At 49.2% G+C, this 27,223-nt stretch overlaps 1 protein-coding gene across 7 annotated transcripts in view; it reads left to right on the forward strand.

The window, feature by feature from the left end:
* rols (zinc-RING finger and ankyrin repeat domain-containing protein rolling pebbles) overlaps positions 1-27,223 on the forward strand; it is a 312,403-nt gene that overhangs the window by 150,539 nt on the left and 134,641 nt on the right. For 3 of the 7 annotated variants that reach the window (XM_075692170.1, XM_075692173.1, XM_075692174.1), the window contains exon 2: positions 25,337-25,443. The exons of 2 other annotated variants lie outside the window; for them this stretch is intronic. In XM_075692170.1, coding sequence (XP_075548285.1) covers positions 25,398-25,443 — 46 coding nt within the window. In that variant the 5' untranslated portion in view covers positions 25,337-25,397. Of the gene's footprint in view, positions 1-2,120; positions 2,540-25,336; positions 25,444-27,223 lie in introns of those variants that run through there. 2 more of the 7 variants (XM_075692171.1, XM_075692176.1) reach the window with 2 other exon arrangements.

A 27,223-nucleotide genomic window follows, 5' to 3' on the forward strand; every position in this document is an offset into this window, starting at 1 on the left:
GTGTGTACGTGTATGAACTAGTCACTTCAGGCTTCGCCCTTGTCATCTGACGTGCAGCCCATCTACACTCTAGAACATCAGGGTGCCTTTGTGTCTAGTATTAAGCTCTCTGTTTGGACCATTTTCCTATCCGCGCAGTACGTTTCCCAGAGGCCGTCATCACGGACGGTATTTCAGGCGTTGACTGGAGTGGAGTTGGCGCGTCTTCTTTTCTATTACCACTGCAGTGCTTTCCTCGCTGTTCAAATAGACCCGACGAGAACGCGACATTGCTTCTCAATCCCTTTTTCAACCTTTATTCTCCGCCTTTCTTGCCCACCGGCTCTTTCTTTTCGTTTTCTTCTCCACGCTAACTTCCGCCTGCGCGTCGCTATAGAGTGCGACCTCGCTACTGCAAAGGACTTTTCAGAGAGCGGCGCGCGCCACGTACGAAAATAAAATTACCCGCAAACATGTGACTACTCGCTCCAGATTGCCGTATGGTATATAACGCCGCTGCCTATGAAGATAGCGCGCCGATGTAGGAAGACGGCGGACAATCTTCGAAGGAAAATGGAAGTTACGCCTCTTTTGCCTCGAAACTCGTGCACGGGTCGGCGATAGGAATGGAATGCAATTTATACCGTTCCGTCTTCCCATTCTACTCTTCACCGTGTTCTTGTGCGTTCGTCTCTCCTCACTGGCGAGAATCTTTGAGTCGCTGCCTCCTACGTGTTTTCTCCTCGTTCCGCGCAGGATGCCGTCGGTCGAGCCCGCCTTCCTCTTCCCCTAGCTCAGGCGGCTGCGATGCAAAAGTATGCATACCCGGTAGCTTCCTCTCATTTTGAAGTATGCGCGCGGAATGTTATAATGCTCGAGAAACTATCTCGACGCGTTGCTTCCGGTTGATAAGCGAGAAAATGCTGTTGTCGCGGACTGAATGCTCCTGTATTTGGCTAATTTAGCGTACTATATGCGCAAAGGAATCGCAGGCTAGTTTAGAACTGCGCTCGAGAAGCAGTGGACTAACATTTTCCTCCAACGATGAGGGACTGCGGTGTAGTGGAGTCTACCGGCAGTATAGAGTACATTCGCAGGCTCTTGAATGTTTCGCGACGTGAACGGTACCGAAACGGGAAATTAAAGAAACAAAGAAAAGGAGAGGCTGACTACGTCCTGCAGTCGGTGGTTCGCGCAGATGGAAGTGCGTTGCCGCCTTTGTTCTATTGTCATGCTTACAACTTCAAAGTACTAGGAGGGCCTCGTAAATTAACGCGTTGTGAGAATGTACTATGGGGAATAAATTAAAAAATACCGGATGCTATTTTTTCACAACCGGCTGGTACATCGGACTTGCAGGCCGGTGCATCGCTGCATGTGCACATAGACGGACTCATAGATACACAAACACATAAACACATGGAACCGCACGTACTTTCAGTAACTTGCCGTTCTCTCGGTCATCTTTCGGTCTCGCTCCGTCTTACTTATTTCGCTTCAGGCTGGCTTTCACTAACCGTCGATCTTGTTCTTCCCAAGTGCCTCCCTCGTCGGGCCGTTTCTCTTATTCACGAAGGCAGCTCTAAGGAATTCTCGCGCACGCCACACATACGTGGTACTTTAGAAGGAGGTGCTTGTAAACAAAACGAAGCGCTGGGGGGCGAGCCCGCGTCTCGAAGCGCGAGACGCGCGCGCGCCTTTCGCCGTGGCCTCAATGAGCTGAGATGGGAGCGCGCGCGCACTTGTCCCGGCGGCGCCGCTTGAATGGGCCCGTCGCTGCCTCTCCTCCTCGACCTCGCGGCGCCGGCGCGGCGTGGATGGTTGCTGCGTCCGCCGACGCCGACTTGTGCTATCGCCTCGGCAGCGAGCTCTGCACGGCCCGCGGTCCGTTCCGTGTGCTGCCCTTGCTGTCCTTATCGTACGCGCCGGGTTGCAAAACGGCCCGGACGGCCGTGCCTAGGCTGGAGCGCGGCAATCAGCGGCCCGGCCGGGGCGCGTCGTGCTTCTGCGTCCTATCTCTCTCTCTCACGCGCGCGCCCTCGGCGTCATTGATAGGAGCCGCAGCTCCGTCCCGGGCTTCGCTCTCATAAAAGGAAAGGGAAAACGACGACGAATGAATGTCTTGACGTAACATGTGGCCGTCTCTCATTGCGTTGCGCGGGCGTGCGGAGCAACGATCCGCGTGTATATACAGTGCGAAAGGTTGTGCGTAAGCCGTGCTCAGTTGGATACAGCGTGTTAGAGCGTGATCGCGGGCGAGTGAAGAGTGCGCTTGTAAAACGTTTCCGACCAGTGCTCCGGATGGTCTCTGCTGCACCTGACGTCACGTCAGCTCCTTCGGTTTCTCCGCGACGCCGCATCTCGCCCTTGTGAATACGTGATTAAGTGGCAGCGTGTGTGAGTCGTCGACTTGCAGCAGTTGCCGACAATTCTTGACCACTAACCACGAGAGCAGTCTACTGAGGTATTCATTCGTTCACTTGCCCAACCATCCACCCAGGACATACAAGTATACGGAGCGGAGATGTCGTCGTCATCATCCAACAGCCGCCGCCAACCTGTAAGACCACCGCTCGCGATATCGCGAAGCAGAGGCCTATTTATTTCTCTTTTGACGATAGCCTTTCTAACCTAAACTCTACATGATTTTGCTCCGAGCAACTGTCGTTTAGCGCACGCCTGAGGCGCATGTCAGCGAGTGTTGAGAAACCGCGTACAGCCTATAAAAGTTGTAAATGGCCCTACAGGTTCTCTACGCATAAAGGTATACCGTAAGGCTTCTTACACGTTGGGAACAGCGAAGCATGCAGGCATGGAAGCTGAGGAATCATAACCCTTTACGAGCGCTGTTCCGTTCGGTAGTGAATAACCTAGAAGGAGGTATACCATAGAAGGAGGTCTTCGAAGTGCAAGCAAGCACCGGAGAAGGCGGAATCACGGAAGCTCTTCGTCGCACCGCCAATACGGAGGCGTGTTTCCAGCCATAAAGCTTCCCTACCATACAGTGTCTGTCAGCCAACAATTTATGCAAGGCTCCCCGCGCTCTGTATAAAAAGGGAAGGGAAATATCCGCACACGAGCTGTGCCGCTCGGCAGTCGCATCGACGATGGCGCTGCGGCGCAGAAATTTTAAGGTCCCCGTATAGTTCCCAACGTATGCGAATGCATACATACACAAGCGGCCTGGCGCCACCGGGGCCATGCAGCGGGGTCGGTGTGCAGATACATTCGGCTACAGTACGCGACGTCGAGCGCCTTCTGAGCCAGGAAATAATATAAGTGCCGGGAGGGAAGGGGTGGAACGCTGCGCGCTCGCGTTGTACAGTGTGTATATATACGGTGCTTTGTCCGGGAAATGAAGGGGGTCCTCTCTTTTGTATACAATATACGTACACACGCGTTGGTTTAATGGCCTCTAATTATTCTCTCTGTTCAACTCGAGAAATGGGAGGACACGACGAAGGCTTACAAGTGTATCATCGCTATATATATGCATATAAGGCACCGCCTTCAGCGTGCGTGCGGACCCTTCCTTCTTTTGCAAGCAAACAGATGAGGCTCGTTAGATTCCTCGACTTAGCAGCACACAACAAGGCGGTATTTCTTTCTTTCTTCCTTTTTTTGTCATTTCGTGTCGACTGTCCCTCTAGGCGTTCGTATTTTGAGACGGGATAGTCTCGGGCTTGCTTGGCTCTCAAGGATTTTACATGTGTACATCGTTCGTGAATAATGAAGCTCTAGTTATAGCTTGGGCGCATTTATTGTAGTACTGTGACTGGGTGCAGACTGTAGGTGCTGTAGTTGATGTGACGTAGTTACTAGCGCGAACAACACGCGCTCACAAGACAATAAAGAAGGGTGGGACAGGACAGAGCGCTAGACTCACCATTTTTTCTGTTTTTCTTGTGAGCACGTCTTGTTAGCGCTATAGTAACTATATGTCACAGCAACTGCATCGACACCAGCTAGGCCAACTTTCTGCGTTAATTACTTGGCTGCGCGGCTTTTACGAAACGTTGCATAAAGCGTTCATCGGTTGGCACCTCTTAGAACTTTCCCGCACCGAAGGGAGTTGGAAGTCTCTGATTGCGAACCGCAAGAAATTTAGCGCTCTGCATGTCGCGTTTCTGCAGCCGTCATCGCACGCACTGTGAATTCCGTGGTTCCCACACTATAGTTGCTTCTGGCATCCCGACACAGTTTGCCTTCTGTGTGCTACGTGAACAGCCTTCACAGCAACACTGCGCCTATAAAGATGCGATTTTGTGCTGGTGATTATTGCGTTTTGGTTAATAGCCAAGCGCGTCTGCGCTTAAGTCAGGGACGCGTGCCTGCGAGTCCCTCAGCGAGCGTCCTACTTTTCCGTGGATACCTTGTAACGAATCGTGGTCTACAGTAATTACGAAATATGACGAAGTTGGATGACATGTCTTGCGAGCTGTAATTGGCGAGCGTCTGAGATGAAGTAAGGAAAGCTGCCTTCTCCAAGCTTTCCTACCTTGGGCTGCGCTTTTGGCTGGCGCGGCAGAAAACCCAGAGTGCAGGCCAACTAAGGAATAAAGAAAGCCACCGCCGTGTAACTCGTTGGCCGTGGCTGCATAGCCAGACAGACCATTATTTTCTTTTCTCTTGCTCAAACACCGCAGCTCTCTTCGCCCGCCGCATTAATCATCACGGCAGTTGAACACGGAAACTAGCCAAGTGTTATTTCACATGCATCGCTGCGTCGTAATGCTCCTCCCCTTTTAACTCTCGAGGCACGGATGGCGAGGCGTACGGGAACCTATTACAACTCGGAACGTGACTTCTTCCTGCATCGCGCGCGGGCCGTAAACTCAGTACTAACGTTTTCCTTGCTAATTTTATGTAAATTCAATGTTATGCTCATCTATGTTCAACGTGCCGTTGGGTCTTGCGTAAGTAACAGTTCAAATTTGCTGAATGCGGACGGTAAATCGCTGACGCGTAAGAGGGCGTACACGTGGCTCATGGGCCTTGCAGTGAAACATGTCCTCGTGCTTGCATTAGGCGCTCGCTCCTTGGTATATTATTAGGCTTTCAGAAATGGTGGTCAAGATAGTTTCGCGGCCTTTGGAAAGGTACGCGAGTATTTCCGCCCCATTACTTCGTAACCTGGCCTGTACAAGTTTTTTTCCCACGTGTACACCTCCTCAGTTACCGAAGCCTATAGTGCGAAGAAACACACACGCACACACACACACACACACACACAACTAATTCAAAAGCGTCGAAGGTCAAACCGCAATTAGCTCTGGCTGCGTCGAGTGCATCGCCGACTCGCTGACAATTAAGCCGGACCAATCAGCCGCACTCAATTACGCGAAAACGAGCTGAAGAGCTTCCAGTGTTTGTTGGAAACTCGACACTATATCAATGCCGCTGTACACGTGAGTTGCGAGCCAAAAAAACTCTCGCTCCCACCCTCGATTGTTTGGTCGCGGACGAAACCGCATCAGCCGCGGCAGGGCCATTAGAGTAGTACCCACCGAGACTTGCAAAGCCGAGCTAACGCTTCGGTTTTGTGAGCTTTGTTTATTTGTTATCTCGAGGACACGTGTAAGCGCGCGCCAAACTTCAAATAGCGCTGCGGCGACCGATCTCGCGATTGTTTCTCTCGCGCTGCCCGGAGGCCCCATAGCTTGCGACTCGGATGCTGCCGCGCTCATTCCGATCACGTCTAAGCGTCGCGGTGGCCTCAGACGGGTGGGCCCCGCGTTTCTGGTATGGCGCGCTTCTACCGTTGTTCGAATGGCCCGCTGATGCGCGCTTCGTGACCCCGTTTTGCGGAACAAGCTGTGTAAACGCCGTGCACGTGTGTGCTTCAGTTGTCCAAACGTCTCTGGCGTGGTCCGGTGGGCCGACACAGACATGCATTGCGCCAGCACCTCTGGGGAAAAAAATATATATAAATAAAAGAAAGGGAAGGTTACAATGAGGGGAGGGAGAGATCGCGCGAAATAGCCTCACAGTTGCCTCACAGAATTGCCTCTTTCCATGCTTATGAGTTAGCGCAGTTTTCAGATGTGGCAAAGGCGGGTGTTGGAGGCAATCGCCGTCTGACCTTGCACTATGGCGCGACTGGAAGACGTTTTAGCAGTGTGTTGTCTTTCAAGACCATTGAGTGAACCTTTGCCAGTGTTAGTCATCGCGACGTAACCTCAGCACGAAGAGTGAGAGCTGTTAACTGTTAAGCCTTCGTTGAATGTACTATACGTATACTAGGTACACGCTTGTTTCGATCCGCACTTCGTGAATTCAATCACCGCGGTTGAAAGCCAGGTTTGCACTCGTGGAGTACGAACCCTGCAACTTCATGTTATATATATATATACATTATATATATATATATATATATATATATATATATATATATATATATATAGATATATATATATATATATATATATATATATATATATATATATATATATATATATATTCCGCTGCCGCGATTGCGCAAGATGCAAATAATTCTGTGAACTCCGTGTGCCGCACGGTCTGCGTCGTGAACACCAAATGACGGCGACATGTGGGCACCGCCTTGTTTACAAGCGACTTTGATAGCGAAGCGCAGCACCGCCTGAACGATAATGCGTATGCGCATTATCGTTCTATTTGTTCTATCTAGTTCTGTACCGTTAAACATATGTTAACAGAGTTAAGATTTGGTCTAGGAAGTGCACACGGGAGTCGAATGTGCGGGTCGTCCGCTGCGGAGACGCGGAAAAGCGCGACCATGTGAGCTCGAAAAGAGAAATAACGACTCGCGCTGAGAGAACTTTCGTTCTTGCATAGAAATAAAGATAATATGCACAAATACTGATATGTGAGATGATAATCGTATCATCAATGCCGCTGTTCGGCGCTGAATTCAAAATCAAGTTCGGTTTCCGATGAATGTTTACTAAACAAGTCATCTTTGTTTGCTCGCAACCCGCCGTGGTTGCTCAGTGGCTATGGTGTTGGGCTGCTGAGCACGAGGTCGCGGGATCGAATCCCGGCCACGGCGGCCGCATTTCGATGGGGGCGAAATGCGAAAACACCCGTGTGCTTAGGTTTAGGTGCACGTTAAAGAACCCCAGGTGGTCAAAATTTCCGGAGTCCTCCACTACGGCGTGCCTCATAATCAGAAAGTGGTTTTGGCACGTAAAACCCCAAATATTATTATTGTTTGCTCGCAACAAATACACATACAGTTTAGAAGAATAGTGCAGTAGTATATCATATCTTTGCTAGCCTTCGCTCCTCCGCAAATGCACCTGGATCTTTAGTTCATTGCCTCACCAGTGCGATGTTGAGAGTGGAACGGTTGCCCGCATTTTCGCGCTATAAAAGAAACTCTCGCGTTGCTGTGTAGATACAAAGCGTCCCCTGTTGGTGGTTCGACCTTTATCTCCGCCTTCCTCGTTCCATAACTACACCGTAACTGCTTCGCGTCATCAACGCATGACCGACGTCGTCGCCTTGGCCATTGAGAACTCAGGCGCTTATATATATGCACGCGCACACATACACCCAACGTGCGAGAAAAACGAGACACTTTACGCGCCAGAAAGATTGCAACACACGCTCGCAGTTGGTGAACGGTACATGGCCGGGGTTGAAGCAAGGCAGAGGGAAGGCGCCTTATCTCGGCCGGCGGAAATGCCTGCCAGCGGGTCGCGTTCTCGGTGGCGGTCCCTCTCTGCTCGCCGCGTCGCGATCTTGTTTGCCGTCAGGGCCTGGGGTGCGCGTTTAGCACTGCGTGTAGTTCCTCGCGACAGTTGCGAGCAGCGCCGCGGTATAGGTATACAACCGCGGTCCAGGTCACGGGCGCTTCTGTCCTCTCATGTCGCGTCTTCTTCGCTGTCGCTGTCCAGTTAAGTTCTCCCGCCGTATTTTTAGACTTTCGTGATCTTCTGTGCTGGCTGAGTGTCGGTCTTGTCTGCCTGCTTACTTGGTGTCAACAAACGTCGCGCATAATTCGCGCTACAGGCGCTTCCCCTGTGTTCATAGACTTTCCGAACGCTACTGGTAGCTTTCCACTGCAGCTTTGAATATTATGCGGAGTGGTTAACCTTCCATGTTCGGTGGCCTCTAGAGCGATGTCATCGCTTTCGCCTCAAGTTCGTTCTCGCCAACTTCGTCTCTGCAGCGACCACCATATTCTCGGATGGGCAAGCGCAACTTTGGCGTGTTTCCATGACAGCGTGCATGTGAGCCGATGCATCGGAAGTCGGGATGGATGGCGCGCAAAAGAGCAGCAGCGGCTTTGCACGCTCCTCGACTCTCGGAAGTGCTGCACTCAACTAACCGACCGTCTCGGTGTACAGCTTTGAGCGCATCGTGAATACGACGACGAGGAGGAGGAAAAGGAGGATGGTGGTCTTTCCCTGTACATGTCGTATCCGAGATCGGCTGCCGTCGGCTGTGCCGTCGTCGGTAGCTTCGTTGTACGAGACCGTCCGCGCGATATTTTTTTTTCTTTGAGTGGGGTTCGCGCGCGCCCGACTGAGTTCATGCGCGAGCGTCAACCGTGAAAGCACTCCCTTCCCCTCCCAAACGAAGCCGCCCCCTTTGACGGAATGCATGCCACCGACGAGAGGCGAGGCCGCCGCTTAGCAGGCTGCTGCCAGGCGGCGAAGTCTTGTTTACTCGACACGATTCGCACGGCTGAATGCGACGCGCGCTCTACGATTGCGCACGTTGTGCTGCTTTCCGGAGGCGTACTACACCGTACGTGCCCTTGCATGTTGCCTTCTGTCCGCCTGTTTAGCGGGAACATCGCGTTTACGTTTGGCTGTGTGTTCGCAGCGTGCTCCGAGTCGGGGACGCAAGTAATTAGAGTTGCGCTGAAGGCGGCGGCATACGCGATCAGTCTTCTGACGTCGCCCCCGAAGAGTTCGTATACGTCGCGATGCGCAAGTTCCCTTCGAGTTTCCCAGGGGGCTCAGTCAGAGTATCAGCTTTATTTCAGGCCGAACGTATGCGAAAAGCCTATCAAGGCGCCCTTACCCCGTGCCGGTTTTCTAACAGGAATGATGAAGGACGCATTAGCAATGAGAAAACGCTACTCGTGCGATTTCAAGTCCTATTGGCTAACTCGCCATGAAAAATAAGTTCAGCTTGCGATGAGAAGTTTACCTTGAAGCATGCGCAGCCCCGAGAGCGCTACCTGGAAATATCTTAATAAATTTGAAAAACAAAAAGCTAGGTCATTCGGTTCGGTATTCTCATACCATCAATTTGTCTAGAATACATTTTATCTCTGATCATCCTTCTGTTCGCACGCTCGATCAGTCCCACTTTATCAGCAGCCCTCTACCGTGACCTGTCTTGTGGTCGTCTCACTGGATGCCACTGCACGTATAGATTCGCTGGAGGATGGGTTTACCTTTTATTGGCGATCGGTTCTTTCCATTGGAGTCGACTGTGGAGACCTCAGGTAGTCTAAGAGCTCGATTGACGATTATACGTATGTGATGCCACTAGTTACCACGCGACTCAGTTGCTCACCGGAATACCATACGTAGTTTAGCCTTCTTTGCATTGGCGCCAAATAGAGCCGCGCGTGCGCCTGGTGGCTCGTAGATACAGATCGCGGTGCGTAGCGTTGGATTCGGGCGGATGTGCGTCGTGGCACGTGTAGAAAGCAGGATTCACGCGACGGGCGGGATTCGCACGTCGCGCACAAGCAAGCCGCACACGAGCTGCGAGCGGTGCCCTTCACCGAAGCTCAGCGACGTCACACTGCTCGGCGGATTCAGTCGCCGATCATCCGACCCGTCGCGCGAACTCGGCCTAAACAGCCCACCGGAAAAGCTGCATAAGCCAAAGGAGACTTATTGCGTCGTACACGTCGCGTTGGTGGCACTTTGTCACTGGCGCGCAACACGCGCAAGCTGTACGTGCCAGGCGGTCACTTCCTTCCTTCCTTCCTGGAAAATTCTGGGGAATATAGCAACGCTTCTTACACATAATCTTGGCTCGATATCGCGTGCTGCTAGGGACGACCTGACCAGATAACGTCGAAATAGATAGAGCAGGTAACGGATCGGGAACCGCGAGGTATCGTACAAAAAAAAAGGACAGAAAACAACGGCGGCTAGTGTGCGGAAGGCTACCGCCGCCGCCGTTTTTTCGGAGCACCTTCCATCCTAGCATGAAGAGGCCATGTATACGTAACATACGGAGGAAGGGTGCCTGTAGCGAGCGCACGCGACCGACCTGTTCAGTGCGAGATGCGAGAGAACCCGTTGGTCCAAGTGCGCGGCGCGCCTCGACGCCGGCTCCTCATGGAGGCACCGCGTGCTCTGCGGGCGGCCTGATTAACCGGCGGCGCCTCTGCAGCAGCGGGTTATCGGAGAATCCCTCCGTCCCTCACCCCCCGACAAACGGCGCTCTTCTCCTTAATAGAGTTATATCCAGCAGCTTGCAACGGTGGCCGTACGGGGCATGCAAGCGGCCCGCGACGTCTTCGGTGATTTCTGTCTTTATTTTTTTTTTTTTGTTTCCCGACCCGTGAAGATGCTATCGCTCTCCCCCCATTTTTTCTCCTCTTTCTCTCGAAAATAGTGCGCCCATTTCGAGTACCGCGATTGACCTGGTTCTGTTCCTTCTTTTTCTTAATTTTTTTGCTTGTTTTCTTTGTTTTTGCTGGGGTCTGTTTTTCTGTCTGCTTTATGGTTTCCCTTCGTCTGTTTCGCGTATATGAAAATATGTGGCCGACGCTAACTAACTTTGCATAAGCGGGATTTTTCCCAATTTCTTGTTATATTTAGAAATTCAGAAAGTACGTATACTTGCCTATTAATGCTACTTCTAGTATTAATTCCAGTGAGCACCTACCGTATTTTGTAACAGCCTTCTTCTTCTCCCTTGCGCCCGTCTTAGGATGTATTTGCTTGAGCTGAATATCCGGCTGGATTTAACAAATCGTTCAGTTTGAAATCTGCGTCTAGAACGAGGAAGGAAGGAAAAAGTGGATAAGGAAAGGCAAAGAGGTTAACCAGTTTAGCTCAACCGGTTTGCTACCCTACACATGGGAGCGTGATGGAGGGGGGGATGAAAGATGGGGAGAACGAGGAACTAGTCGAAGAAGGAAACTAGCTGGACACTTGCGCGGACTACGCAAGAGCGTTTACTGAAACACTAAAGGCACGCCAATAAGATACACTGACTATGTGCACGTGCGAACCAGACACCACTGCTCATTACCCTGCCTTAGAAGGTCGTTAGAGGTTGCGAAAACATAACTGTAACTAATTGAATCTTCACGGGGGCTAACAGCTTACGCTCACTGTCATGCAAAACTATTGTCGTATATTCGCGCAGCGGATGCTGGCTCTGGCAAATAAACTTACGTTCACTGCGCACACCTTTATACAACAGCGCTTGTGACACCGAAACTGGAATAAGGGAATAGTATACGTCCTGAGGGCAACCTGCAGTATTCACTAAAGACGCGTGCATATTTGCCCATTAATCGAATTGCATATAAGCAGAACACACGTCCGTTATCAATGCATAATTCATAGGGTCTACACTTCGTCGTAGCGTTTATGATGTCGTCTCTCAAAGAAGGCGATTACGTCGGACGTTCTCGCTATTTGTTAGAACTCGCGGATCTGCTTGGAAATGTTTTCGTATATCCATTTGCTTGCCCTGTGAAGGATATGCTCGGACCTTTTGACATTTAGCCGCAATTTGCGTGGCTATCTCTTCTATGCTGCCCTTCTGTTATTCTTTCGTTTAACTTCTTCGCCTTGAAACGCAGAACGGAGAATGGCGAAGCAGCTTTATATGTATGTTCCTGATGGGAGGAATTTCTATTAGATGGAAATACGGCCAGTTTCTCACCGAATATATTAACATCCCATTCCCTGGAATTTTCTGGAGTGCCCTCCTTTGCAACCTTATTGGCTACGTGGGGTATTTCTTTCCTCTCTATTTTTTTCGTTCGTATTATTTTTGTGTTCTTAGTCTTATTTCACAATTTTCTGTTGTTCGTCCTTTCTTTCACTATTTTATTTATTTCTTACAGAATACTCTAGTCCACCATTGTTACAACCACCATCGAGTCATTCAGATAACCAGTGGCATCAAATCGCAGGCTGTAAGAAAAAGAACAAAAGATGCATTCAACTGTCCCTGCTTTATTAATTCTTCCGGTCGAGCACTCCAAGCGAAGCAGGGCCAAACTCAAAAGGGCGAGTACATGAAAATTTCCTATCACAATTATTGAAGAGAACTGCGCTAGTGGCTTGCGGGGTTGCAAGTAGGGTGGCGCAGCCAGAATGGGAATGGTGCGTTGAACGTATATTTGTCCACACTTCGCGCTTTTTGGCTTCAGGGGGCCTTGCGATTTTGCAACTTAATCGTCTTCGACAAAATATCGCTTAATAATTGAAGCTGGTCCTACTGAACATGTACACATATAGAATCTTATTGCCGTCATGCGTTTATTAAACTACGATTGCCCGGAAATTGAGAAAGATACAGCGTAACAAATAACTTCCAGGGACATCTGAGCCTACAAGAATGCAAGCATGAAGATTAGTCCGTTCTGTATCATATTCCTTGGTAGCCGAACGATCTGAGCGCCGTAGATCAGTCAAGTAATTATCGTAGAATACTCTAGTCTAGTCTCTGCGCATAAGAAGCTGGCAAGCGATTGACTCGCTACAACAACCGGAAAAGGCAGCATGCCGTCACCGGTACCGCGCTGTTTTATAGGAGCTTTCTGCTGAAGCTCCGTGAGATAGGAAAATGAGTAGAGGTAGCGGAGCCAGCGACACGGTGGTGGCGTAATTTCGGTGCCCAACTGTTATATGCGCAGATTCCTTACTCTGACGGTTGAATCTTCAGAACCCGTGTAACTTTTGCAGCCTTTATCTTGACAAAGTAATATTTGGGCGCTTGATGAGTGAGCGGTTACTTCTGCAACGTGGCTAGTTGTAGCAACTTCTGGAAAGCTCGAAGAAGCGCCTTTGAATATACGAACATTGTACATAGGTACATAGGTCGTTAGGTTGTACTGAAGACTGAAAAGAGAGTAAGAAAGAAATAAAATAGGGGGTTGACGTAGGAGTTCTTTATTTCGCAGTGAATTCCTTTTACATTATTCTTGCCGGAAAAAGAAAGAAAGACAGAGAAAAACAAAACGAAAGTGGAGCAAGGTTGTAAACCGCCCAAAATGCCAGCAATTTAAATCAAAGAAGAACATAAACAGAGTGAAGCATTCCAGTTGTGTATACTCGGTAGCACAGGCAAGCGACGCTCTATCTCAAACATTCCGCAGTGCAGCAGTTCCCATTTCAGCCGGCGGCGAGGGCTCGCGTGTTTCGCGCCACAGAAAAGCAAACCTAGGGGAACAGTCCCTTTGTTTCGAATTCTCACCTCGAGCAAGCTTTAGATGGTGTCACGTGCGTCGTTAATTCGCGCTACAGTTCCTGCTTCTCGACCAGTGTTTTCTTTGTTGTATCTCCCTTACAGTTCTTCGTTGCTCACATGCACGTTCCATTTTCTCTTTTCACTTTCTAATGTGGCACGACTACATTTGTGGAAACCCGCTCTAGATGCGTGCGTGCGTGCGTGCGTGCGTGCGTGTATGTGTACGTGCGCGTGTGTGTGTGCGTGTGCGTGCGCTGGCTTGCGTGCTTGGGCACGCCGCTGGCACGCGCCTAAACGAATGCGGTGGTCCCTGCTGCAGTATGCGCGAGGCGGTGGAACGAGGTGAGGCGGCATGGCGGGGGTGCATCGCTCCCCGGACCGGAAGCGCGAGGAGTCCTTCTTGTCCGTGTGTTTCCTAATGTCGACTTGATGACGCCGTCATAGACTCGCCGATAAGCCCTCCTCGACGACGCGCGCACATGTTTCTTTTGCTGCCGCTTTTTCCGGTTTCTCCCCCTTCAACACTCACGTGACTTGTTTCTTCTCGACGTCTTCTTCTTTCTCTTCTTCTTCTTCTTCTACTTCTTTTTTTGCAGCCTCGATTTCGCTCTCTGCCGATTCTCGCGCCTTCGGTGTCACTTGCCCCTCTCAGGTTTCACTTTCGGCTCTTCTTATGCCATCCTTCCACCTTCTTTCTTTCTTTCTTTCTTTCTTTCTTTCTTTCTTTCTTTCTTTCTTTCTTTCTTTTCATTTTCGTTTGTGGGGTGTTAAATTTGCCCGTGCTGTGCATCCTTCTGAATGCCCGTAGTTAAATTTCCGACGGGCGAATTTGTAGGAGGCGTATAGAAAGAAGGAAATGTTGGAAAAGAGATAAATACATTGATCAATTTCTTGCTCCTGACGCCGGTAACTCGTTTCTTTCTTTCTTTCTTTCTTTCTTTCTTTCTTTCTTTCTTTCTTTCTTTCTTTCTCTCTTTCTTTCTTTCTTTCTTTCTTTGCCACTTCTGGGTGCTGTAAGATTGCGTCTGTCCGTGCCTCTTGGTGCGCCTATGGGAGGCAGCCGTGATGAAAACGAGGGAAGGGATCAACACAGATGTGGAATTGAGAAGGCCCCGTGCATTTTACTCTTCCGAGTCGGAAACGCGGATCGTGTCGGTCACACACGCCCGCTTTCTTGAGCCTTCGTTTTCTTTCTCTCTCGCAAGTCTTTCTTTCTGTATTCCATTTAGTTTCCTTTTTTTTAATCTTCATACCTCTCTCAAACGTCTACTTCTTTTTCGCGAGCTTTTCGAGTCCCAGCTCATTTAGGATTATAGCCAGCCCCTTCTCGGAGTCCACAAAGTTCACGCGAGGGGTGACGGAGATTCAGAGCCATGTCACAAGAGCAGGCAATCTTTCTGGAGTGTTCTCCGGTTCTCTTAAATTTTTTTCGCTCCTCTCTTCTTTCACTGGCTTTACATTCCTTACATAGAGCCCGTCAGCGAGCCGTTCCAATCCAAGGGACGTGAGCGTAACCTAATTTGGCCTCACAATATCCGTGCAGCGTTATTGAAGCTTCAGAGAGTGACTTAATGGAGGGGGAATCCGAGTTCGCGATGGGGCTGTTGTAACGCATAAAGAACGTATTCGTGATCAGCCAGCTAACTAGCGCACCTATCAATCGAGAGTCCTTCTCGTACGCTGGACAGATTCGTGCTGGCCAGCCTCCATAGCAGCCGACGCGACATGCAAGTGCAGTGGTGGCTGTAGTGATCAGCTCGCACAGATATGGGGCCGAATCCACAAAACTTTTCGTACGTGAGTGTGTTTGCCGTTGACACGCGGCCTTCGCTAATCACATGTCCGGTTGGCCGGTAAATTTGCTAACGAAAAGGTCTAGCGTAAAAACGGCGTTGCGAATACGGGCCCTGTTTGCAACCTAATCAATAATCATCTGCGAAAAAGACTCAACGGTAAAGGGTAACGGATTCCTGCTTTTCGTGCTTTTATCTTTATTTTTGTGTACACTGGCAGTGCTACGTTGTTTTGCTGCTCTTGCTGTGTTCGTCTTCTGCACTGTGTACAAATTAATTCTCGCGTACGCCAAAGGGATAATTTCACAAAGCTGTTCGTTTGTGAGCGCTGTTTGCCGTGGACCGGCCGCCTTCGCTAATAACATGAACGACATTGTGATATGGTTCTTATTTGCTTTTACGAGCAGCTCTAGCGTAACGACTTTTTCCTGAATACGAGCCCTGGTGGGTGCAGCAAAGCTCGCGGCGGCACGCAGAATGCGCTGTTTTGAAGATGTCTCTCCCATATAGGCCGCTTGATGAGGAAAGTTTGCAGTACGCGCATTGTTACTCTGCACGAATTACCCGTCAGCCTGCAGTAACTAAATTGCTCCTTCGGGATGTGATGTTGTTTGTTCCCTTGACACTTTCAGTCTCTTTCCTTTTTTTTGCGTACTTATTTCTGATTACACTTCGCTGAAGGGCGTTGCTATTGATGTATAGAAAGCCGACCCTTCAGTAGCCTATTCTTCAGAGTGTTTGTGATTTAATAAATATCAATGAAAGTTAACGTTCCTGCATTCCGAGACTCGCTCTCAGGCGCGAATACGTTTAGCGATTTCGGACCCTCATTAGCTGACGGCTTTCTCAGCACTGCACCGTATTCACGAAGCAGAAGCCGACATTTTAGGCGAGATGACACCCTTTCTGTTCCTTCCGAAGATGGGGGCAGCCAGCTAGCTAACACTGCTCTTGTAACGAGAACAAGAAGAAGAATGTTATACGGCGAGCAGGAACTAACGCGTGCGCTGCGCTGTGCCTGGCCCATTTTTAAAGAAGCCACTGGAGTCCGCACATAACTTTTTGCGCCTTCGAAATTACGCCGTCCGGAAGAGGCAGCCAAGCGTGAGCTGGAATTTAGGAGGCTTAGGTCCGGGGTTTTAAAACCTGCGCGTAATTTTCGACGCGGCACAGCGCACATGTCCCTCCTCCTCATCTGTCCAACTTGTGGCGTAGATACTAATCGTTCTTTATTTTTTTATTTTCTTTATTTTATAGCGTAGGACCGACAAAGGCAGCCGCGTATATGTGTAGAGCGGAAGGATATGCTTCTCGTGGGAGAAAAATGAGGGGTGTTTAGAAGTGCTGGCTGTACCTGGCTCGTACCTCTGCTGTCTGCAGGAAGAAGAGAGAGAGAGAGAAAGCGAAAGGTATACATTTATAACATTTAATGATTCAGTGCCAAGCTGGGTTGTCAGTCTCATTAACATCGGTGAAATCTTCATTACGGGTAGTCTCCTCGGTGTTCCGGCGAACCGGCGCCCATAAACACGTCCTATACTTCATACGTTCCATCGCTTATTTTACGCCTTCCCCAGTCCTAAGATGCGACGCTCTTCTTTTGTAACTCTTTCTCACTCTCCTCGTTTCTTCGCATGAAGAACGGCGCGAAGCGGGAAATTGCTCTTCTCATCTAGTTTTCAGCAAAAAAGCGACTTACAAAAAGAAAAGATGTCGGGAAAACCTGTGCGCTTATGTCCATTACAATCATCATTTTCCATTTTTGCTTTATTCAAGACGCGCCTCCCCTTCAGTTTGTGTACTGCGCCGCTCTCCTAGGTTTCTTTTTCCTTTCATCCTTGCTCTTTTCTTTTTGCTTTCTCTTTCATGTGTGTCTCAATGCACATGCAGCACACAGACATAGAATATACTCGCCGAGTATTAATTGCGAGCCAGTTGTGAACAGATATCTCACGGTTTCGCGAAGAGCAGCGGAGTACGTTAGAAGGACATAAGGCGCATGACCAGGAATAGCGACAGAGTTATAACTATTTAACTTTTATCTTTTCAGCCTAAGAACGGGGCCTTCTGCTGCTTTAGCGCAGTTTCCGATCGACTATACCAATGACCGCCTATATCGTGTGCTTAAGCGGTTGTATGCGCGGGGCGCTGCTGGCTATGTGTCCTACACCTATACATCCTGAATATGGCAAACCGGTTCTGCGAAAGTCCACAAAGCGAAGAAAAGTCCATGAGAGGGAAAAAAAATACCATCCGACTGACTGTATCACGGAGCCAAAGAGGAAACACATACGGGTTTCCTTTTTTTTTTTTTTTTTTTAGTAACGTAAATAGCTGGTAAATTGCCGTGGTGAAATCCTTGAAAGCACTATGACTAAGTTGAATGCCTAAATAAACGCTTACATTTATCCCATCATCTGAAGGGAATAAGTGTGCTTCTGCCTTGGAAGAAAGGATGTTTCACATCAGCCGCCAAGGCCGTGCGTGGTGGCGCTGGCTAACACTCCCTGGGTTAGTTTTAGTGGATAAACACAAATAACCCACAAAGTGGATGGAAAAACGACGCTGCGGTAGCTCATTTGGCAAGAGCATCGCACGCGTAATGCGAGGGCGTCGGTTCGCATCCCGCCTGCCGCCAGTTGCTTCTTCATCAGCTTTTATATCCATGTATTTATCATTTATTTAATTCAATTAAGAACTGCTCAATTTTCTTCCGCGCTGTCTTTCGTGTCATTGTTTGTTGGCTTCTTATGATATGACTATATGTAACTATATATATAACTGACTTATAAAACACACACACGAAAGTGTGTGGGTGTGTTTTATAAGTCGGTTCTTTATAGGGCTGTTCATTGATTTGCGTTCAACGATGCGTGCGAACGGAGACGTGTCAAAAAAGAGAGCCCATGCTGAATAAACCGTCACCGTGAACGGCGCTCGTCATAGCTAAACACCTGTATCAGCGTTCGGCGAGATTACAGCTGCCTGCACACTTTTCTTTTCCTGCAAGAAAGCGCGTAATTGTCCCAATTTTCGCTTACGTGTTATCATTTCCACCAGTAAATCGCGTGGGCTATATGAACCTTGGAGTTGTTTTATGCTGGCCTATGATATAGGCTACTTAGACGCGGGAAGGTAAAGTGGCTTCATCGCCATGCAACGTGGCCGTCATCATCATTGCTTACACGGTTCAAAGCCTCGAATGCCTACGAATCAACCCATCAGCTACTGGGATCGTCATTCCGGATTCGCTCTCTGAAAGTTACGTTGTATTTTCGTCGCGGGGAACGATAATTGACGTCTTGCACAACTGCGCGCCGGCGCCTAGTGCGCAGTGCTTACACAAAGCAAGCTCTTACAAAATTATCATAGCTGCAGGGACGACGTAATGCGGCGGAGAAATCGCATGTCTATATATGCCTGCGCTCCCTGTGCATATACACGGGCACAGCGTGTGAGCCGTGAGGGGCTCTGCAAAGAGCACGTGCTTCCCAGTGGCACCGTGGATTTAGCTGCGAACTCTAAATCGTAATGACCTCTTTTAGTGGACGGGGAAGTGGTTCTGCGCTATCATTTCTGTTCGTTTCCGAGCAACATGCCTCTCTTAATGAGATATTTGTGTCTTTGTTATCAGTTGACTTCCGCGCGCGGCGCAACTCCGATAGTGATTCAGGGGGCTTTTATTATATGAATCTATAAGGCACGCATTTCCGTGAATTCACTTCCGTTTGCGAGCTCGTGAACGGCATGTCATAACCTTAATGTGAAGAGCACGCGTTTGCTAGCAGTATACATCTCTTTGGTCAGCTACCGTTCATTCACATTAAAGTTAACAGTTGTTGGGTTTAATGTCCCTGACACTGTACTGGGTGGCTCCGGATTAATTTATATAATCAGGGGTCCTTTAACGCGCAGCTAACGGAGGGTACACACGCTTTATTGTACTCCGTATGCCATGGAAATGCGGCCGCGCAGCCGGGAATAAAATCTTCGACATCGGGTTCAGCAGCGCAATTTCACGCTCGACTCATCACCATTATGGGGGACCGCTCCCGTTATAAGCGCTCATTGCTAATTTTTGAGCACTGAAACTCTGAAATGTTAATATATTTCGTTTACGTGCTTACCAGATGAATTACTGGATAGTGTTTTACACGTGATAGCGTGTACGCAATGACAGGGCCGCTGGATTAAAAAAAAGAAAACTGGTCTTTTTTATTATTATTCTGTGGGCGTGGCAATGATGTCGGCGCCTTTTCGAACATTTCTGTACGTACGTAGCAGGCGCCTTTAAAGCTGGTTCCTCTGCAATAACAGATCATGTCAGGAGAAGCCCGCTTTTGCAGTTCACGTCGTTTTACGAGATCTCGCCTGTATTTGCGGTTGTTGACCTTGTTTCCAGCGTCTGTGCAGATACTTGCAGCAGCTAACTTTTACCAGACTATAGAATGCATTGCGTTGAGAAGCCTGAAGTTATTTCCGTTTTCTTAAACAATGAAACCTGTAATGAGATCTACTTGTGGTTTTGTGCGACTGAGAAAATGCACGTGGGCACGTTGCAGCATAGAGCAAGCGTCGTAATAAGTAAGTTGCGATGCTTGCCATTGAAATGAATAAATAAATCAATTAAATAAAATTTGCTCAATATCAGATATGATTCAAGAGATTAGTGTGACATGTTAATGCGCGACTGACGGCAGCGTCATATTTAACTACGGGTGATCATTATGCTCTTTGGCGACGCCTTTCAAACTTCTGAAGCATAGCACCGCACGCTCGGGTCTCTTGACTTTGTAAGTCTTCATCCAACTTGCCTGCACTCCCTCTTCCTTCCAGCGCATGCGCAGGATGGAGCCTCAATCGTGCTTTTCAAGCGTCCTTCATTCCCGGCTTCGCGTGGCGTGGGGTTGCAAATCAAACTTCTAATGGTGGTTGACAGGCCCGACGCTCGTCAAGTTCTTTCTTCGTTCATACTCGCTAAATAAGAACACCTCCGCACGTGTGTGCGACGAAGTGCGACGGCTGTCAGCAACCCGTTTCGTGTTTCGTCTATTCTACTTTTAAAGAAGTACAGCCGAAAGCAGACGACGATGGCAACGAAGGCGGAATGAAGGGGCCGTAAAAAATATGCAGAGAGAAATAGAGAAATATGGAAAGGGGTGAGCCTGTAACGCCTCATTAAGCCAACTGGTCCGCCGCCCGCGCCGAGTTCCCAGATGAACTCGTCTCGCAGACGTCGTCGCCGAGCTGTCGCGCTGCCGCTCCGCCGAGCGGCCCCCGCAAAGTGCTGGCGAAACAGCGTGGAAGTCGGTGGGCGAGGGAGCGCGAGGGTTAGCAGTGCCGCGCGCGCGCCTGTCCGTCAGCGCGACGGAGCGAGCGACGTGGCGGTTTCCGCGACGGGCCCGATGGGCGAGCGGGGAGTGCCCGTCCCTCTGGGGTCCTTCGGTGCCGTCGCTCGCCCCTGCGGGAGTGAGGCGAATGCCAGGAACGGGAACGGGGGCAGGGAAGGATGGAGAGGCGATACTCTTGGAGCGATCAGCGTGGAAACAGGCGGGCTTTGTGTCGCTGTGAGGTGGCGAGTGCTTACTTCGCCGCGCTATTCTTCATTTGTCTTTACTTTTTTGTTTGTTTGTTTGCTTTACGTGCGCGTCTTGCTCGTCGCGTGTCAGTTTTCAGAAATCAAATTTTGACTTCGCCTCAGAGGTCGAAACTAACTCTGGAGCGTGCACGGGTAGCGTGAGAAGAGAGGGAGCGTGTCAGTGGTTAAGTATCTACTTTTAAAAAAGCCTTAGATAAGGTAAAACTTGTGTAAGCAACAAGCAAAACTGCGGAATTACCCTTCCAAGAACTGTAACGGCGTTTGTTCCGCGATTTCGCTATACTGCGGTAGCAGTGACGTCGTTACGCGACGTCACAAATGTTGTATTTTTGCTTATTTCAGCGCTGTCTCTACGCAGCAGATGGACGCAACGTCAAGAGGTTGCGTTATCCATTAATGAAATCGTCTACCTTTACAGTGACAGCTGTTATGAACCGCCTCACCCTCTCAAGCCTCATCCTCACACCCAACTTTACCATCTTCGTATAGCGAACTCATTATACTATGACAATGCGTACTGGGAAAACAAACGCGCGAACCACTTTTTTACCGTGCAATTTGCGCCCTTGGCTGTTTGTGTCGGACTTTGTGTAGAGCACTCCACGACGCGGATTCGGAGAATGGTGGTGTGTGCGCGTGCATTTCGGATGCAATAGAAGGAAATACGATTGATCAGCACAGCTGTTGCGCACTGAAGCGGTTATTCCTAGCGTTCCATTCGCAACGAGAGCTCTTGTCAGCAGATTCGCATCCATCACCAGTTCAACTCTGTCACGTGTGTCTGAAGAAGCATCATTTTTATCAATGTTTATGCAGTCTCGGCCCATCATTTACAGAATTTGCGACCATTCATTTTCTACCACATTAAATTAGAAATTAAATTATGGAGTTTTACGTGCCGAAACCACTTTCTGATTATGAGGCACGCCGTAGTGGAGGACTCCGGAAATTTCGACCATCTGGGGTTCTTTAACGTGCACCTAAATCTAAGTACACGGGTGTCTTCGCATTTCGCCCCCAACGAAATGCGGCCGCCCTGGCAGGGATTCGATCTAGCGACCTTGTGCTCAGCAGCACAATACCATAGCCACTGGGCAACCACGGCGGGTTTTCTTCCGCATTGTCTTCGACTGACGCATCCTTGTGCATTCCGTGAAATTGATTTATTCGTTATTCGTGAAGTTTAACCCTTTAGTCAAACTCCCCTCCGTGGTTTATCGTTTTAGGTTCCTTTCACAAACGCAGATTAAGTGTCGTACGTGGACTTTGGTTTCTGCCGTTTTTCTCGCACTGTAAGCGTCATCTTATTCAGAACTTCCTTCGGTTGATACTTTGTCGTCTATTAGCCCGCAGCACAAGCAATGCACGCGAGCAACGCTCCGAAGAATGCGGTACACCCTTTCTTCGAGCCGGCTCGCTGGCAGGCGTTCCCGATCAACGTCATCGATCATGGCAGCCGCTGCGATGCCGCTTCGAGCCACAGGATCGACGAGCTGATGCTGGAAGCTTTTGTCGCCTCGCGAAGGCGCTTGCCGAGGCGGCAGTGGTGAAGCGGTCGTACGTTTTATTTGTGTGCTCTTAGGAGGCGCCCGTACATCCGTCTCGCAGCCACTGAGAGCGTGTATGTATATACTAAGGCGTTTCGCCAGATTTCGCCCGCGAGGGGAGCTTTGACGAAGCTGCCGGGACGTGATGCGATGCAAGGCCGTTCTTTGTGCCTGGAAGCTCGTAAAAAACAGTTTTGCTCCGAGGCCCAGATTTCTTCAAGAGGACGCGGAACGGCCCGGGGAGCTTTCTTAGGCCCACTCTTATCATCACCGTCAAGTGCGCTTAGCTCGTCGAATAAAGCTTCGGTTTCCTTCGTCTTATTTTTTTTTTCTGTTGGTAAAATGAAATGTTTGGCGATATGATCTCTTAGTCCGCGCTCTTATGAAACCTAAACTTACGGTTCATCTGCTTTTTGTTGCTTGGGACTACGAAATCGAGCTGCCGGGACAGTCGCAGAGCAAGGAGAACGCTGATAAGTTGTCGAACTGGCAGCTTGCTCCCGCTGCATGGCTTGCTGAGTGTCCCTCTGTTATATCACGTTTACCCTCGCACGACCTGAATTACTAATCATAACCGGCGAGTTCATTTTTCCCTGTGCGCACCGTTTCTCTCATTATGCTCTGTTTCCTCCAGATAGGCGTGCACAAAACGCAAGTCGCAGACTACACGACCCCGTTTCTCACACCTCGAGCCTGCTCACCACTCACTAGCGAGAAGCCTCGTCAGATCGCAAATGTAGAGCGATTTCAGACTTTGCCGGCATGTCGTGACTTGCTTTCTCTTCAGAAGACAACCACAGTGGGCCGCCTGCATGCCGGCCAGCTCGCGTGTCCCGGCAATTGTCGAATGCGCTTCGGAAAGGGGATAGGAAACCGGTCCGAGCCCCGTGCTTTGTTTGCAGTCTCAATGGCGCTTTCACTTGCTAAACACTCTCACGAGGAAGCGGAACTTTCGCTCGGCATCATTGCCGACCCGCATACACATGCACGCACGCACACATGCACACATCATGTATTGGGACTTATACACGTGACCGTGCATAACGCGATAGAGATCTCCGCGTGGCCCTTTCGTTCCTTTACGAATGGAGGCAGCACGATCGCGCCGCGCTGTCCTTTTCATGCAGATCTGCAGCTCGCGCGGATCCTTGACCGTTCTATTCTGGCTGAACCCTTTTTGCCGCGCAATGTCGGCGCGCAGCCCTCGTACGTGAAGTAGACTGGATGGGCGCAACGACGAGGAGAAAGAAAGCGCGAGACATCCTAATTTGCATGCGCGTTTATCTCGCGCCGCCTGCTCTGCCGGGCTCGGCACATGCGCGCCGCCTCAGGTTTTCCTTCAGGCTGCTTGCCCGACGACGACTCCTATACGGCGCGGCAGTTCACCATTACGACGCCTCGGAGAAGAGAGCGCGTGGAAGCGTGGCGGGCCTGCTGACTTATTGGGTCCGTGAACAATGGGAAGCGCTTTCTCTGATGTACTGTAGGGCTTCGCGATATCGACTGTGTTGTAGGAAGGTCCATTGGCGTATGCGCTCTTTTGTCTGTGGGATGAAAGGCGGGAATGAATAGTTGGAGAAGAGCCTCGAGAAATTACGAGTGATTGAGTGAACCGGTTGCACCGGGAGATGCGTGCGGAACGCTGGAAAAATAGCTTGCCTTCGTGTAGATGTCGTGCGCACAGCCATGATGTGTAGCCGCCGAGGAAAATAAGAAAAGAAAGTCCGTCTTTGTTTGTTCTGGAAGAGAAGGGCTTGCTGGCAGAGTGCTTGTTTGGAGTTCGGTGACTGATAAGGGAATGCTCGAGCTGAGAGAAGGGGCAGGGGATTCGCATTATAACATCACCTTACGAAACTGGTATCGACCGGGTTAGGCATAACTCATTACGTATAGCCAAACAGTAGTTCTTTGCGGTCTGTTGACCTGCCATCGCAAACGTGCCTTTACGAGCTGCAAAAAAGGGATATACAGTGAAAGAGAAACAAAGACACTGTTCTGTGAAACGCTAGCGCGTTCACAAAACTGGCCTAATGTTTTTAACCCCTCCACCAGCACAAAAGAATCGCTGGAAACACTTACTACCATAACCCGCTCAAGTGTGCTAGCGTACTCTGTCGCAGCCGGCTTCCGTTATGCACCAATCGCGCATGCGTAGTCTGGAATATGCAAAAGTGGACACTTGAACAGTGTAGGCTAGAGCACTCCAATGGCCACAGCAGACTGGCAATCCCACCTCAATGCTTCTACGGCGTCACGAAGGCGAGGTTATAGTATATCGATGTCTTTCGCGAGCTCAACGTGAAAGGACAGGAGGTGTAGCGCCGCGTTATAATGCCCGTACTCCGTGTAGCTCTTCAACGTCTTGGAGTGCGTGCGTATTGTTCCTTGCTGAAGAGGTGCGTATAGCGCTAGGCGGGCACAAGAACGATAAAATGCAAACACGAGTCCTAACTTACATCTCTCTCTCTCTCTCTCTCTCTCTCTCTCTCTCTCTACACACACACACACACACACACACACACATATATATATATATATATATATTGTTTGTGATGTGCATTTTTTATGCGGGCTTACAAAAATATTGCGAGCACAAAAGCAAGAAATGCTGCAAACGGGTAAAAACAAAGCAATATGAATTTTCGCAATGGCCAGGCGCACATGCCAACACGATTAATAGAACTGAGCTCTTTAATGTTCCAATTATCACACGGATCGGTTACTCACGAAGACTGTTCCCTGGTTGGTAGTTTAAGAATGAATTACCGACTACCACGTTCTGCCACCCTACTAAGTGCACATTGAGCTGGTTATAGTGCACGTGTGTGTGTGTGTGTGTGTGTGTGTGTGTGTGTGTGTGTGTGTGTGTGTGTGTGTGTGTGTGTGTGTGTGTGTGTGTATGTGTGTGTGTGTGTGTGTGTGTGTGTGTGTGTGTTTGAGCTATTGTACATAACCGACAGCACGTTGTGTGTGGCCTGGCACTAACCACTGGTTCGCGGCGCATGCTGCCTGTCCCATTATGCCAGGTGCGGTGTCCTCGCACAGTCTGAGCCCGTGGGCGCCTCCTGAGGCGCGGCCGTCACCGCCATGTCCTCGCACCGCGATGACCCGATCTACCATCAGTGGTATAACGGTGAGTATTGCCCTTAGCGGCCAATGTTCCCTTCGAGTCTTTCTGACCGCGCCACAGTCGCGATGCACAACGCCTGACAACCTCACACGTTCATGGTATACGGTGGTTTCTAGTGCATCCGTAGGGTGTGCATTACAGGCGACGGAATGACTGCTTTTAGCGGCACGTTTTTGCCACGAAACAGACGCGCGACTATGAAGGTATCCACAGAGCGACAACTTCCTGTGCATAGTTCCTTGTGTGTATCGCGGTGTTTGCTATGCGCGTATGATGGAACTCTGACATCAACTAACCCAACAAGAAGCTGCTATAACAAATGTGCCCATAGATAACTACCGACTTCAATGGTAATGCCCGTTGATTTTTCCGGTTTGTGACAAAAGGTGGGAACACATTCCGAGGACATTCACAGGCGTGTGATCTGGGAGGCAGCGCATGTTATAAATTCGCTTTGAAGACGCCCATGCACGTTGGGTACCGGCTGGTCGTTCTTGTGCAGTCACGTTGTAACGGCTGAAAATGGCATTTTAGTTTCTGTAAGTAGGAAACACGCACAAGAAATACTGAAGATGGATTTGTCGTCCTGCATGTGTGGAACTACGTTCAATAATTGTGCATTGAGTATTTAGCATGATTGGATTGTGTATATAGCCTGGATTTTTGTAAAAATCTATCTTAAACATTATGCAAAGTTTCTCCATTCCTCCTCATTGCGTCTCAGCTAATTAGCAATGCACGACTATAACTTAACCACGATATTAATTGGCTGGGGGAGGAGGGGGGGTTCACAGCCGTCTCGTAACTTGTTACAGTATTTTTGTTTTCTTTAGGAGAATACTTTCATGTCGACTATAAAAAGTTTCAAGGGATGTTCCGACATGGAAACGCAACTGCCCGTAAAAACCATCGCTCGCCGATTACCTCACTGAGAAAAGCAGTTATGTGCTAGAAACAGGATGATTGTGTTCGTCACTTAGGCTCAAAATAGTAAAGAACATATTGGATTATATATATATATTTACAACGAACCACCCATTATAAGGTTTTAAGCCGAGAGCTTGAACCACTATGCCAGGGCCACATTGCGGTTTCAAGTATATAATAAGTACCTTGTTACGTCGTTCACCCACGTCCAAAAGTGTCCAGTATAAACGCAATTAATAGCGAGGCGAAATTCGTTATTTCTGTATGTATGTGAAGCCGAATGCTGCGTATGGCATACAGCGAAGACTCCTGTCCGACTATAGCAATGATTTATGTAAATCAGACATCATATAAATTTCAAACATTACGGGGCATACAAACGGGAAAGCAGTTAAAAGGATCGTCTGAAAGAGTGTTGAAGCTGGATCTAGAGTCCACTCAAAGTTTTCTAGCCGTGTCACGGGGTTCCGTCTTTAAGATCACGTCCATATTTTTGAATGTGTCGAAAAGTTAAGGTCTTATAACTGCTGCTCGCAGTTACCGAGTAAAGGTAAACCGTTACCGAAGTCTAGTAATTTATTGACTATTTGCTTCTTTTGTTTTGTTTCGTTGTTTGTTTAAATATTGGTGGTTGAGTCGCAAGTAAAGTTAGTTGAAGTTTAGCGCGCTCTTGCGTGTAACCATGCGAAATTGACAACGAAAGAAAAATAAAGCACTGTAGGTCGTGCATGCGTACTTCGTCACTCTCTTATTTTTCGTCTCCATCTCCGGATATCGCGCTGAAGTTTACCTCAAATATATTAAAAATAAATAAAAACAGATGAACTAGCTGAGAGTTCGTTTGCGAAACACATTC

Source organism: Dermacentor variabilis, chromosome 5 (genome assembly GCF_050947875.1).
Source record: "Dermacentor variabilis isolate Ectoservices chromosome 5, ASM5094787v1, whole genome shotgun sequence".
NCBI classification, from domain to species: Eukaryota; Metazoa; Arthropoda; class Arachnida; order Ixodida; family Ixodidae; genus Dermacentor; species Dermacentor variabilis.